Source organism: Pseudomicrostroma glucosiphilum, assembly GCF_003144135.1.
Source record: "Pseudomicrostroma glucosiphilum strain MCA 4718 unplaced genomic scaffold BCV69scaffold_8, whole genome shotgun sequence".
Classification (NCBI taxonomy): Eukaryota; Fungi; Basidiomycota; class Exobasidiomycetes; order Microstromatales; family Microstromataceae; genus Microstroma; species Microstroma glucosiphilum.
This window is the reverse complement of record NW_020289920.1, coordinates 1-12,646: the sequence shown is the minus strand read 5'-3', so window position 1 is coordinate 12,646 and position 12,646 is coordinate 1. Positions and strand designations below refer to the sequence as shown.

General features: G+C 55.4%; 3 protein-coding genes across 3 annotated transcripts; 1 reads left to right on the top strand and 2 right to left on the bottom strand.

The window, feature by feature from the left end:
* Nucleotides 1–1,019: 1,019 nt before the first annotated feature.
* Nucleotides 1,020–3,381, top strand: BCV69DRAFT_277493 (hypothetical protein; the record flags this gene model as incomplete). The annotated part of the gene is made up of 6 exons (XM_025491155.1): nucleotides 1,020–1,211; nucleotides 1,294–1,415; nucleotides 1,513–1,752; nucleotides 2,401–2,630; nucleotides 2,896–3,163; nucleotides 3,234–3,381. 6 exons carry the CDS (start codon nucleotides 1,020–1,022, stop codon nucleotides 3,379–3,381), a joined length of 1,200 nt encoding a protein of 399 aa, XP_025347345.1.
* Nucleotides 3,382–5,250: 1,869 nt separating this feature from the next.
* On the bottom strand, nucleotides 5,251–7,466 carry BCV69DRAFT_201803 (hypothetical protein). Its single transcript, XM_025489688.1, has 10 exons — nucleotides 7,202–7,466; nucleotides 7,060–7,119; nucleotides 6,945–6,956; nucleotides 6,769–6,856; nucleotides 6,673–6,703; nucleotides 6,513–6,599; nucleotides 6,310–6,433; nucleotides 6,155–6,234; nucleotides 5,428–6,069; nucleotides 5,251–5,348 (listed from the first exon to the last, which is right to left on the bottom strand). The coding sequence occupies exons 1-9, from the start codon at nucleotides 7,224–7,226 to the stop codon at nucleotides 5,551–5,553; spliced, it is 1,026 nt and encodes a 341-aa protein (XP_025347344.1). The 5' UTR covers nucleotides 7,227–7,466; the 3' UTR covers nucleotides 5,251–5,348; nucleotides 5,428–5,550.
* A 1,833-nt stretch (nucleotides 7,467–9,299) lies between these two features.
* On the bottom strand, nucleotides 9,300–10,670 carry BCV69DRAFT_201732 (hypothetical protein). Its single transcript, XM_025489687.1, has 4 exons — nucleotides 10,423–10,670; nucleotides 10,007–10,338; nucleotides 9,613–9,907; nucleotides 9,300–9,540 (listed from the first exon to the last, which is right to left on the bottom strand). Exons 1-3 carry the CDS (start codon nucleotides 10,610–10,612, stop codon nucleotides 9,680–9,682), a joined length of 750 nt encoding a protein of 249 aa, XP_025347343.1. The 5' UTR covers nucleotides 10,613–10,670; the 3' UTR covers nucleotides 9,300–9,540; nucleotides 9,613–9,679.
* Between the last annotated feature and the right edge of the window lie 1,976 nt (nucleotides 10,671–12,646).

Here is a 12,646-nt window from a genome sequence, read left to right as displayed (position 1 = left end):
CCATCATCTCTCGCCTCTCAGGGCGTCACGCAAATCCAGCTCCCACGCCTAGATGCCCTGGCGTATGATCCAATCATCCTCCGAAGTCCCCCCTTCATCACCTCGTCATCGCCACGAAGTAAAGCAATCACCGCCTTACACCCTTGCGGCCCCGCACCTGGTCAGTGTAACAGGCGATGGACAGACAGCAATCAACCACGGCCGCATCAGCCCAGAGCCCACGGCACATCGGAAGCCAATGTATGCCGCTGTCCTCCACAATTGGGTACGATTCTGCTCTCGTCCGAGGGAACGAGCCAAAATACTGCGCCGCCCTCGTCCTCCTCCCCTGCTCCATACACCCTGTCTCTCTGCTGCCATCTTGCAGAGCCGCTTGAATCTGGAGAGAGGAAGACCTAGCCTGATCCTCTTCCGTCTACAAGTCTTGAGCTTGATCTTCAAACGTAGTCCTCTTTCCCCTGCGCCCTACTTCTAGAAACCAAGAAGTCGAAGGAGCCCTCGATTCCACCAGATCGCCATCTTCGGACGTCAAGGCTTTCTATCATTAGAATACGATGGCGTCACCCTCCGGACACGGTGGCGGGAGAACGGTGGCGGCCACCCTGGCTATGCAAGCAGTCTTTCAGCAGCAAGAGGCAGATCGAGAGGCGAGACACCTCGTGAACACACCGCAGGGCCCATCCACATCGCTTTCGACACAGTACAGCATAGCTTCCTGCATTAATGCATCCCCTGCCTCGTACTATCAGACCCAGACACTCGGCTCTCAGCAGCAGTATACTCCAGGGACCCAACAGGTCTCGAGATCCCCCAGTATGTGTCATCTTCCGATCAGGAACGGCTCATCTCATCTCCATGCGGCTACCGCTGCGTCCTTGCTGCCCTGCTCGACTAGCAGTGGCGATTGGGGTGCGTCATCGGGAGCTCGGGTTCATCAACAGCCACGTCACTTGCACCTCGGGGCCATCGCGATCGAGACTCAGGAGATTGGGGACGATACGCATATAGATGGGTGCGAGATGTCTTCTCAAGGCGGACAATTGTACCCCATCAGTAGCATCAGTCGCGGCCCTTCCTTGGGTAGCACAGTAAAGAGGCAGAAGACCAAAGACGCCAGGTTCAGCGTTGTTTCGAGCAGCAACCGAAGAAGAGGAAGCGAGCCCTTCGCGGGCAAGACCACGAGTACGAAGCTGAAGCAGAGGGCCACTAAGGTGAGTTTTTTCGCACGCAGTCTCCTTGAACAGGGCATGTTCGAGCACTGATGCCGCCGCTGCTTGCTTCCCTCGTGTATAGGCTTGTGACAAATGTCGAGAACAGAAGTGCAAATGTGTCGCGGATCCCCACAACCCCAGGTCGTGTACTCAATGCGGAATGCTCGGCACAGCTTGCACCTTTCACGGCCCGAGCTTGAAACGGTGAGCATTTGCATCGTGTTCGACTGGGTCACTGTCCAGCGCCGTGAATGAGCCGAAGCCTTGACGACATTGATCCTGGCTGTGTTTTCATCAACAGAGGGCCGCCCAAAGGTTACTTGGCTGCCGTCATCAACAGACTAGAGGCTATGGAAGACACGATCCTTGCCAAGCTCACAGGAGCTGCTGATGATCCTCGAGCCAGACAACTCCTCCTTGAGCTCATCGGCGAATCTACCCTCTCACAAGTCCTCTCGGGTCGTATCGAATTTGGAAGAAGCAGGAGCCAAGGGTTGAAAAAGGGCAATGGCCCCTACGGCACGGTCTGGCATGAAAGTTGGTGGGTCAAGGGCCAAGGGATACCGGTCAATGCGAGTCTTTCGGCGAACAGTCGTAGTCTTGGGTCTCGCTTTCTTGATCCCATAAGAGCGATCGCTGCTGATCACTCGATCGTTCAGACCACATCATTCACTCACGGTCCTTCTCTCTCATCAAGCGGCGGGGAGGACCAGACCCTTTGGGACTGCGAAGACGTGGCTGCCGCTTCAGGCAGGATCTCTCGTAGCGCCAACTCAGCAGCAACAGCGTCGGAACGAGATCTAAAGTCGACGGGATCGACTCTAAGTCTGATTGAAGCTGCTGCTGATCAGACGTCTCCCGGATCCTCTCCTCTCTTCGACTGGCAGAGTCAAGCAAAGATGGGCTCTGCGGCAGGGAAAGCGAACAGACAACATCCTTTCCAGCCCTCGGGCCGCCCTCCCTTTCACCGACGTGTGTCGGAGGCCGGAAAGGATTCTGCGAACGATCTGCGAAGGGGCAGCAGTGACGCTGTTGAGCCGTCTCTCGTACCATTAGATCAAGCAGAACAGTATGCAGTGCAAGATGACATCTGTCGCGGTACAGACAACATGGAAGGGCACGAGCAAAAGCACACTGTCTTTTTCTCGGCGCTCTCTGGCATGCACAAGATATCTCACCATCACTGTAGCTTTAACGATTCCCTCTGGCACGTTCCCGGCTATGGAGAGAGTGATAACACTGTCAGCAGCTCCGTTGCGACAAGAGACGAGCAACAAATCGATATTCTGAGTGGGGTTGAACGATATTTCGCGGAGATACACCCTCAGCTTCCCGTGCTTTCAAAATCTTACTATGAGAAGCTCAAGAATAGGAGAGCTCTGGGTGACACTTTGCCGTCGTTAGAGAGCCTAGAATTGAGTAAGTCACGCAGTTACAGTGAGACAATGCAAGGGAGCAACCGGCTGACGACCAGCATTCTGCCTAACGATAGCCATGTACGAGGCCTCCCGAGCACCAGAGATCAGACACGGTCCAGGCAACACCCATCGTGTCGATGACGATAGGTCTCGCTTGCGAGAGGGACCTCCCTCTCTGCTGAAGGTCATAAGCCTAGTCGTCCAAGGCTTTTCTCTTCTCGGTCAGGACGAGTGCGTCGACGCATGCTCTTGCATTGGAGCTGCAGTCGCCAATGCTCAAGCTATCGGTCTTCACAAGACCAACGAATCAACACCGGCTACGGCCCTCTTCGACGCTGACGAGAGCCTGGCGCGGAAGACGGCGTGGAGCTCCTGCCTCTTCCTTGATAAGATTCTATTGGCCATGGGCTTCAGCTCCTCAATCGACACACGCTTCTGCGATGCTGTAGCGGCCACACCAGACGATGTCAGAGCCGCACAAAGCAGCGAACTCGCGCCTTACAGCGATCAATCGATTGTCGCTGATGTTCGCTTGTTAGCATGGCTGCATCGCTGGGCTGTCGTGATGGACTGTGTCGCTGTGACACTCTACACAACGAAGCAGCCTTCTCGAGCTGAAGCAGACCGCTGCGAGGAGCGGGTGCTCGCTCTCGAAGAAAGCTTTCAGCAGCTGCCAAAAGGTGAAGAGCCGCCGTGCCGCCCTCACCGCACTGCAAACGATAACGATCGCCGTCAACCCCTGGTCGCCCTGAGATTGTTGCTGCATCAAGTCTGGATTCAGCTTCATTGGAGATTCAATACCCCTTTGAGGCAAATTGCGTCTACTCAGTCCGCAATGGTCATTGCGCGACTCCTTGAAGAGACGTCAGTCCCTCTTCGTCTTCCTACATGGGCTGTACATTCGGTCTTCATTGCAGCGACTGAGCTCGTAGCGAGCTTGAACTCTGCGACGAATCAAGAAGGGAGGGATACAATGCTGCAGCGTTTGACGACTATTAAGCACGCTTTGAAGGATGGCTTTGCCGTCTTGCCTTTGGCGGACCATCGCCTGATCCTGCTGGAAGGCGCATACCTTTCCGATCTGGCAGACTCCAATGATGAAGCGTCCCGAAGCAATGGTCAAACGACTCTTCAACAGCAATTCAGCACTCTTCGTCACCCTCAACGGCAGCTCTCAGCGAGCCCGGGCCAAGCATCAGTACGTCCTCTCGCGGGGAGTGCAACTGAGCCTCCGATCTTTCTGCCTCTATCTACGGCACCAGACTCCTGCGTAGATACTCGCATGAGCCTCGGATGCCCCAATGGTAGTCTCTACAGCAGTGCCCCTGAGACGGGCATTGCCGACTGGGGAGCCCCTGAACACACTGTAGACGCCTGCACTGCTGCTTCTGAGACTGCAGTCGTCGACATGCGGCACAACCAGGCGATGGAAATGATTTCAGACACTGCAGAGCCTTCTCGCGAGAGTCAACATCAGCTGCTCTTTCCCTTGTCGAGTTCTCTCCTCCGCAACTCCTACCCTTTTGACGATAGTGCTTGGACTCAACTCTCTCGTCCGGGCGGTAAATCATCATCGGAAGATGTAAGAGAGCAGCGTGACTCTGCCCGGCAAGGACAAAGTCAAGAGGAGCGATGCAGCATCAAAGCTGAAGCAGGACGAGAGGTGGGGAGTACTACTGAGGTCACTGCACCCTACTCTCTTGCCCACGCGAATGTAGTCTACGGACAATCTCAGAGCAACTCCACTTTCAGCGGCAACAGATCCAGCTCCTTTGCTCGGGGCCCCTCTCACCCAGAACTCACGAGAGTCATCGGCAGTACAGGAGCTGTCCGAGCGCCGGCTCGGCCAATGCATACATACTCACCCCTCGGCACACACGACTCTTTTCTCTCTCAAGTCATCGAGCGGAGGGGTCCATGTAGCCTTTCATTCCCACCTACGGATAATAGTGAATGGTCCGTAGAGGCCAAGGCGAATGAAAGTACTCTGTGGAATGGTTGTACGTCGCCGGAACAATATCAAGGCACTACTCATGGGATCAACGCCAGCAGGGGAGTGGATACGAACATCGGACTAGGGCTGAGTCTGAAGTTGAGCAACGCGGCACCCGCTGAGGTAGCCAGTAGCGCTCTCGGTGCCACGCCTGCCACCTCCGAGTGCACCAGCGGCAGAGGAATGCTCACGTCCCTCATTTCGGGCTCGCGTTCTCCCGGCGAAAGCTCATCAACCTTGCGCAAAGCTCTCGACTTTCAACGTCTCAAAGAAGAACCTGGCATCTCGGTATCCACGCTTGCGGGGATATGCAAGAGCGTGCGAAGCAGCGCTAGCACGAAAGCCCCAACGAGACCCGCGACAAATCTCGAGTGCGATCTTGTTCGATCAGATGAACAAGAGCGATGATTCAATTCTGATCACAATCCACAGCGAGGTCGCTTGCTTAGGAGATTCGTACAGGTGATACTTTGCAGACCCTCGAATAGGGGCCTGCGTACTTTCAATGAGGGACGAAACACCGCAGTTTCTCATGCTCTTCCTGCTTCACTCTTCCTCTCAGCTCGACTCGCCAGTTCATGTACTCTTTGCCTCCCCCTATCAAAGAGAAAGTCGATGCCACTGCAGTCACACGAATCATGACGCTTTAGCCGCTGCGCGAGATCCACCCGTTGACAGCTTCCTTGGCAGATGATCAGGGTGCGGCGAAACGAAAAGCGCTAGCCACTGATGCAAAATCATTGTGACGAGAGTGAGAGGATGTCAGGAGACGGCTCTTGTCCTCGCACCTCTCCCGTCTACTTGCCATTCTGATGAGCCCTTTCACCCGAGAGTCCCCCTGCCAGACTGCCCTCACGACCATTGCGCAAAGATGAGGAAGGGGTCGCAGGCCCTCGCAGGGAACGTGGCGTCTGTGTGCTGTATAGCGTCAGCGAGTGTATCGCTGCAAGGCAGAATGGCTTGCAGTGCTCACCTCGGGTATCTTGCTTCCGGCTCTAGCAATGTCAGCGCCATTTGCTCTCCCCGCATGCTGGAGATGTCCAAGACTTGGACTGGCCAATTGGCCGAAGACGCTCTGACGTTGGCTATTGCCACCTCCGGCACCAGTAGGAGAACGGAGGACGCCGTTGCCCGGAAGTATGATGCCTTGTTCGCCAGCACCACTCTTACCGAGAGCAGGGCGGAAGCGATCGTGCTGAGAGCTGGGCACCGATGTCTGATTGAAGAGAGGATTGGTGCTGCTGTCATCGCGTGCCATACCGCCTGCGTTCATCGTCTTTGGCGTCATCGTAGGTGAAGGCGGAATGAAAGCTCGTGGGTTGCTCTGCCAGAAGTTGTTTGTCGAGTCGGCGCTCCTACTGTCGAGACCCTGCTGAGGCATAGTGGGAGCGGGCGCTGTATGAGCACCGCCACTGCTCTTGCGTCTCTGGTCCTGCTGCAGACGCAGCTGCGAAGAGCATGGGTGATAGTTCAGTTGCGGTACTGTCACACGTTGTCCCATGCGACTGCGACAAAATGCAGCTAGAACTTACCTTGAGGCGCTCGTAATCCTTTGTGGCTGCTCTGAGTGCTTCCTGTAGCTCGCGAGATCGACGACGCTCTCCAGAAAGATCTGAAGAGAACCACGAGCGTGTCAAGTGATGTACGGTCGTCCCTCCCGGTCATATGCACGACTTTGCTCTCTCACCTTTGTCAAAGTTCGCGAGCTTTTGCTGCAACAGGTTGATCTCGCCGTTGGCCTCTACAAGGATGCTCTGTATGCGCTTCTCCAGCAAAGTATTGCGCTCTGTCACCGCTGCGAACAGTATCTTCTGATAGGCTGCCTGTCAATGCCATTTACGTAAAGCAGAGTCAGAGAGCAGACTTTTCCCGGAGAGGGCCTACACTCGCCTCTTGGGACTGTTGGTATGTCCAAAAGCCTAGACTGCGCCCTGCAATGTCGATGATGACGTCTGGAGCAAGCCCGGCGAGGACTGACTGTAGATAGTATAGATGACCTGGGGCGTAAGTCAAGTGTGTACTCTTCCATCACCTGTCGATGTCTGCTCACCGTTCTATAGTCCACCGATGGGTTCAGAGAGCTGACGAGGACAAACATCTCATGAGTGAGTGAAAGGCCCCGACTGAGCTGCTCCATCACGCTCACCTGAGGACCACGTCATCGGGCTGATCCAAGACAGTCTTGCAAGCAGGACAAGCCTTGTCCGCGGTGAAGAGACTCTCTGCACAAGAGACTGGAGCCGGGTGACAAGGAAAGGACAGACAGTCTCAAGGGAGAGCTTTGCATTCCAGCGAGGGGGGCTCAGTCTATGCCTGGCTCACCACAGAAGATGTCTATGCCGGCGAGAAGGGTCGGGCGAGCAGCAAGATCACTGGAGTCAGCACTGTCCTTGCGTCGCTTCAGGATGGTCCTCTCTGATCCATGGTTCAAACTCACGACTGCAAGTTGTCACTACTGCCTTCCCTTCGAGTACTAAGCTCTTTCGGCATTTGAGCCCTGTCAAAGACACACGTATACCATCGGTGGGTCAGTGGTTGGACTGACTCTGAGGAGCGCCGTTGATTCCGGTACATCTCACAATTGCAGTGTAGAGAGTCGTCCATCCCTGCGAGACGAGCTTTGACAGAATTCGTGGGGCTCTGAGGGGCAGAAGCGTCTGGTGGGGAGTGAGGCGACAATGGACAAGTGGAGAAGGTAGCGAGCCCTTGCCTTGGAGGGATATGAACCTTGCGCGCTCCACCGCGCCCGCCGTCGCTTCGGACAATGGCCCGTCTGAGGTGCCGTACAAGCCTTGTACGACCACAATGATGGGATAGCTGGGGCGACGATCAGACGAACCTTCTCTCTTACTTTTTGGGAATGTACTCTGATGGATTACCCCTTTAGCCAATGGATCGCGTACACGTAGGTACCTCACCACGACTCTAGTACATGAACCAGACTAAAAGCTAGGTAAGGGATACATTCGGATCGCATGTATCTACAAGTAGATGTTTACATTCTCTCTATCTCTTCGACCCCAGGGTCTCACTTCCCCGTTGCCCACGTTTTGTTCCCATCGTCGTTCTGTATTGCCTCATTGACCTCAACCGTCTCGATTGGCAACGGCTCCAGGTCTTCGAAGTTGTCCTGCGCGAGGACACTGTCTCCCCAGTCGCTGAAGGGCAGCCTAACGCCCTCCTCCTGCAGGCGCAGGCTCCTACTGACCGCTTGGGGCGAAATCTGCTTGAGGTAGTCAATAATAGGGGCATCATTGACACACCTTTTGCGCAGCAGATTGAGGCCTGTGAATAGCGGCCGAACGTTTTCCTGCTCGTAGATGCCGTTGGAGTCGACCCGGTCGAGGGAAGCCAGCGCAAGGGGCAGCTCCTTGCCAGACGGGTCACGATAGGTCGTCTCAGAGACCATGTATGGCGTGACGACTCGAACGAGCTCCTCCAACGTCAAGGATAGCGCGTGTCGCCTTGGGTGGCCCCGCTTTCCCAGCGCGCGCTTCGCCCAGGCCTCGATGACGGCAGTGTTCATGGTAGCATGATCGACTAGAGGCTCTGTAGAAGGGCACAGCATACCATTCTCGTCCACTGAGATGTCTCGCTGTCCGCCCAGATGGCCAATCAGGGCCAATGCTTCTCGAAGCTCGAAGTCCAACTTGATGACGTTACAGCCAATGTCTACGAGCTGAATATTGTCGTTGGCGTAAGTGCCTCCCTATGACCGCGGCGTAATCGCGTCGAGAGACACCATGCTGGGGAAGAGGGTCTAGGGGCCGTATCGCAATAGCTTGGCCACTGGTACCATAGCCTCACAGCAACCCGGGCAATGAGGATCATGAGCGAAGCTTTTGCTCATGAAGACATAGAGGCGGTAGGCCTCCTCGTCGTACCTTGGATCTCCCCGAGCTAGGTCCATACGTCCGACAGCCTCCAGAGCCCGAGACTGGAAGATTCGGCAGCTGCGAGCAGAGAAGGCGGCGTCCTCGTTGTCCGGGCGGTCTTCCGGTGGCATACCTTGACGTGGAGGTCGAATTCGCCCCAGTGGAGTGTCCTCTCCCAGACGAGCCGTCCTAATCTGCCAGACCTGCGCTGCGATCTCTGCAGGGACAATGTCCAACAGCGTTATTGAGAAGATCGACACGGCTCCGGCCTCGAGGAGACAGACTGCTTTGACGAGGGTAGAGGCGATGTCACGATTGGCAATGCGCGTCCAAGCTTGCCGTGCCAGCGGGTTGTAGGCTTGCAGAAACAGAAAGCAGATCATGGCTATGATCTGCCCTCTGTCATAGTGCATTTGCACTGCAACCGCAACCTCGTACAGATCGCTGCCTTCTTCAAAGTAGATGACAATTTGTTGTAGCACGGCTAGCGCCTGCTCGACCAGAAGGTGAGGGGTGACCCTATCAGCTATTCTGGCGGCCGTCCAAGGAAATGTGGGCAGAAAATGGTCTGACGTAGTGGTAACGATGTCCAGAGCGGGAGCGGCGGCAGCACTTTTGACGGCAACGAGCCACGCTACGAGGAGCTTGTGAGGTTCCGAATGAGAGAATCTGAGTGTTGGACGACGGAGCGACAGTAGTAAGCGGTCAGTGCTCTGCGCCATTGATCACTGCCTCTGTCACGGTTCCTCACCAGTGCTTCGAGCTCCCTCAGATCCAGTTCGCCTGCGAAGCGTACGATCAGACCAGGCGCGTCGGCCACTACGGTGCCTTTGAGAACAGTGAAGATCCTGCCCCAGACGGACTGGATGGCATTGGACTTGGCAAGGCGGCGTAGAAGCACCGTCCACCGGTCGGCCCTCGTGGCGTCCTGTCGTAGGCTGTGGCCGACTTGGAACAGCACACATAAGGCCACGACGTACAGCCACTGTTTGACTCGGTAGTCCCAGACGGGCCCTCCGACGACTCTGGACGGTCGACCACATCTATTGAGAAGAAAGGCGGCGGGCTTGTCAGCAAGTGGATTTGGGGCGATATAGCCCTGACGATGAACTCACAAAGCCAGCAGATTGGTACCGGGGATAAACGCAAGAGGTATATCGCTGACGTCCAGCGTAGCGGCCTCTAGATCCGTCCCAGATCGTCGCAGGTGATCGCCGATGTATGCATCGACGGCACTCTGCTGAAAGCAGCCTTCTGCAAAGCAGCTGCCGGTATCAATAGATCTGGCATGAGCGGCCCGCTGCCCATGTCTACCGTCGTCAGAGGAAGAAGAGGCCCGGAGAAGGGTGTAAAGTCATCGACCTGTGGAGCTTGTACGATGCTGTGGTGGTACTGTCCCAATCGCAGAAGCTGAAACGTGAGTCAGAGAGGAAAGTGAAGAAGGCGATGAGAGGGGTCAGCAGGTGTGCGTGGGCTCCGCCTTTCTGCAATGCTGCATGTCACACTCACCGACTCGACTGCCGCGGTATGATCTATACTCTGCATCCCATTCAAGGGCTGATGAATGCCTTGACGTACCTTGTTAGCCTCCTGGACCAGGTTTCTATGCTTGCAATCAGCACTGTATTGCAAAGCCGTACGATGAGTGTTCGGAGAGATAGACCTAGCAAAGACCTCTGCCATTCTTGGAGCAGATTCCGCCGATCCTCTGTTCTTCGTTACGTTCCTTGATTCGAGAGGCTCTGTAGCACTATTTGCCGGCGAGATGACCCTCGAGGTCATAGTTGTACGTTGATCGTTGTCCTCGACTGTGTATAGATCCGAACCAAATCCATTCTGGCCTATGGACAACAGCAAGAGGAGGAGAGGCAACGTCAGATCAGGCGCTCGACTGAAGAATGCCATTGCCACGAAAGACTACATACCGGAGGAGTGAAGAATCTCTGTATGTCGCAACAAGTGGTACGTGAGTCGCATCGTTCTTGCTGGATGAGTCGGCCTGGCCCTCTCGTTTGCGGATGCAGTCGATGATAAGGTCCGTGTTTGACAAAGTCTCGGAGCTGGCCCTGCTTGAGTCAACTTGGAGCATGCTGAGACAGTCCCTTCGATTGTCATGGCTGTGTGTCGCCACGATCATCGGCCAAGGACATAGGGTGAAGAGGGCGGGAGGGAAAGATGCCAGCGAGTGCAGCTGGACGACTTGTCTATGCGCGCGAGAGTGGGGCCCCGCGGCACGTGACTTTGGCGCCGCAATCTCCTCGAGCTTTTTTCACCGCGCCAACGCCAGTGCAGTAGCTGAGTATAAGATTGTACTTTTGTCTCCGAGACCTACTGGGTACTGTCACAGCTTCTACGCAATCGATCAGCTACGACACGGCTCTCCCTTGTTGACACCTGTAACTATCTCTCCTGACTGTGCTTTCGTGGCTTGCCGGTGGACATTGATGCGGCGACTTGCGAGCGACAAAAGGCCGCCTCGGTTATGCACGTTCGGAGCACTGATAGTTGCTGCCCTTCCGATCTCCGCTCTCCATGTTTGAGACAACATCGCCGGCAAGTCGCCACGGCCTGCCCTTAACTCTGCAAACCTCGTGATCAAACAAGCAGCACCCATCATCGGCGGATCCAGCAGAAAGCACTGTCTCCTGGAAATGACAGGGCGCCAGCAGTGCAAGGGTTCATCTCGCGAACGACTCAAGCGGCTTACGACAACAGCGACGACAACAAGAACAACAACATCATCATCAGACTCACCGGACTCAAATCGACTGGAAACGATACAGATCAGCAGTGCATGGCTTGTGGGAAAGGGTGACTCTTGTGGTATCGAAGTGGCACTTCAGCGCTCATAGATGTCTTTGGCAACTTGACTCTCAATTGTCACCAGTGGGTAAGTCGCTTTGGTAGGTCGCTCTTGGATATACACGTCCTTAGATCTGACGGCCGATACTCTGCCCCGCTTGCATTGTCTGTTCTAGTTGACAACTGATGTATGACAATGGTTAGCTGAGGAAAGAACTCCTGCGCCTATACTGGAAGCATTGCAGGACCAGCACGAACGGCCGAGTATAACAACCTCGTTTGTCACACCGCAACCGTCGCTCCAGCCGCAAGTACTCTACCAGAGGCCTTAACCTTGATCTTGCCCCCCGAGTAGCCATCAGCATGAGCGTCAGCACCAGCTGCAGCAGCAAGCTGCAAGAACATGTGCTCCTTCAATTTCTTTGCGCCAAACTCGGCAGCAGCAGCATGATTTGGGAACTCATTATGAGCAGCAGCAGCAGCAGCGACGACAGCCTTCCAGGTTCGACCGCTGCTCAGCGGCCACGCCAGCGGCAGCGACAGACTGCCAGCTCCTTCCCCTTGGGCCACTGCTCAGCAGCAGCACCGAAAGACACGTCAGCCACGTCAGTAATAGCAATCTACAGTCACTCCATCCGCTCCGCCAGTGGTGCAACAGCAGTAGCGGCGCGAATCAAAGCAGCCAAGCCAGCAGCTCCTTCGTGCACCCACCTCGTCGGCTCTAGCACTTGAGTGATAGCGACCGCTGCCATCGCTGATCAGCAGCAGTATGACCGATAGGAGCAAAAGGTTCGAGCGGCCCTTATGAGCCCACGTCGGAGCGTAAGGGGTAGCGCAAGTGGTATGACAACCTCGCACTGTTCCGTACATACAAAATGGGGGCCACGAGATCACGTACCGAAGGACGAAGCATCGAACATGAGACGTACCAAGATGGGAGCTCTCAAAGTATCTAGCCACAGCCAAGCCCTCTTCCCATTAGAAAGAGATTGGTGCTCGTCTCAAAAACCGTCGTCGGTTTTTCTTACATTGTACTCGAACGCCCTGGCGCTCAGTCGCTTCTATGTCCCCACTTTTAGATTACCGCTCGCTTAAAGAGAACAGTAGTAATGTTTGTCACAGGGCAGTGTACGATGATGTGCTGAGCGTAGTCGTATGTATGAGTACTGAGCCAACGGAAGAAGATCAACAGTGGCCAAGGAAGAGGAGGCGCCAGCCCGCTTCGGAGCCGAGGAGGCCAGCACGGAGGTAATCTTGTCTCTTGGGGCTGTCCCTTCTCTGGTGCGTTTTTGTTTGGCGAGGGGCAGGAACGGCTCTTGTCTCTTGGGGCTGTCCCTTCTCTGGTGC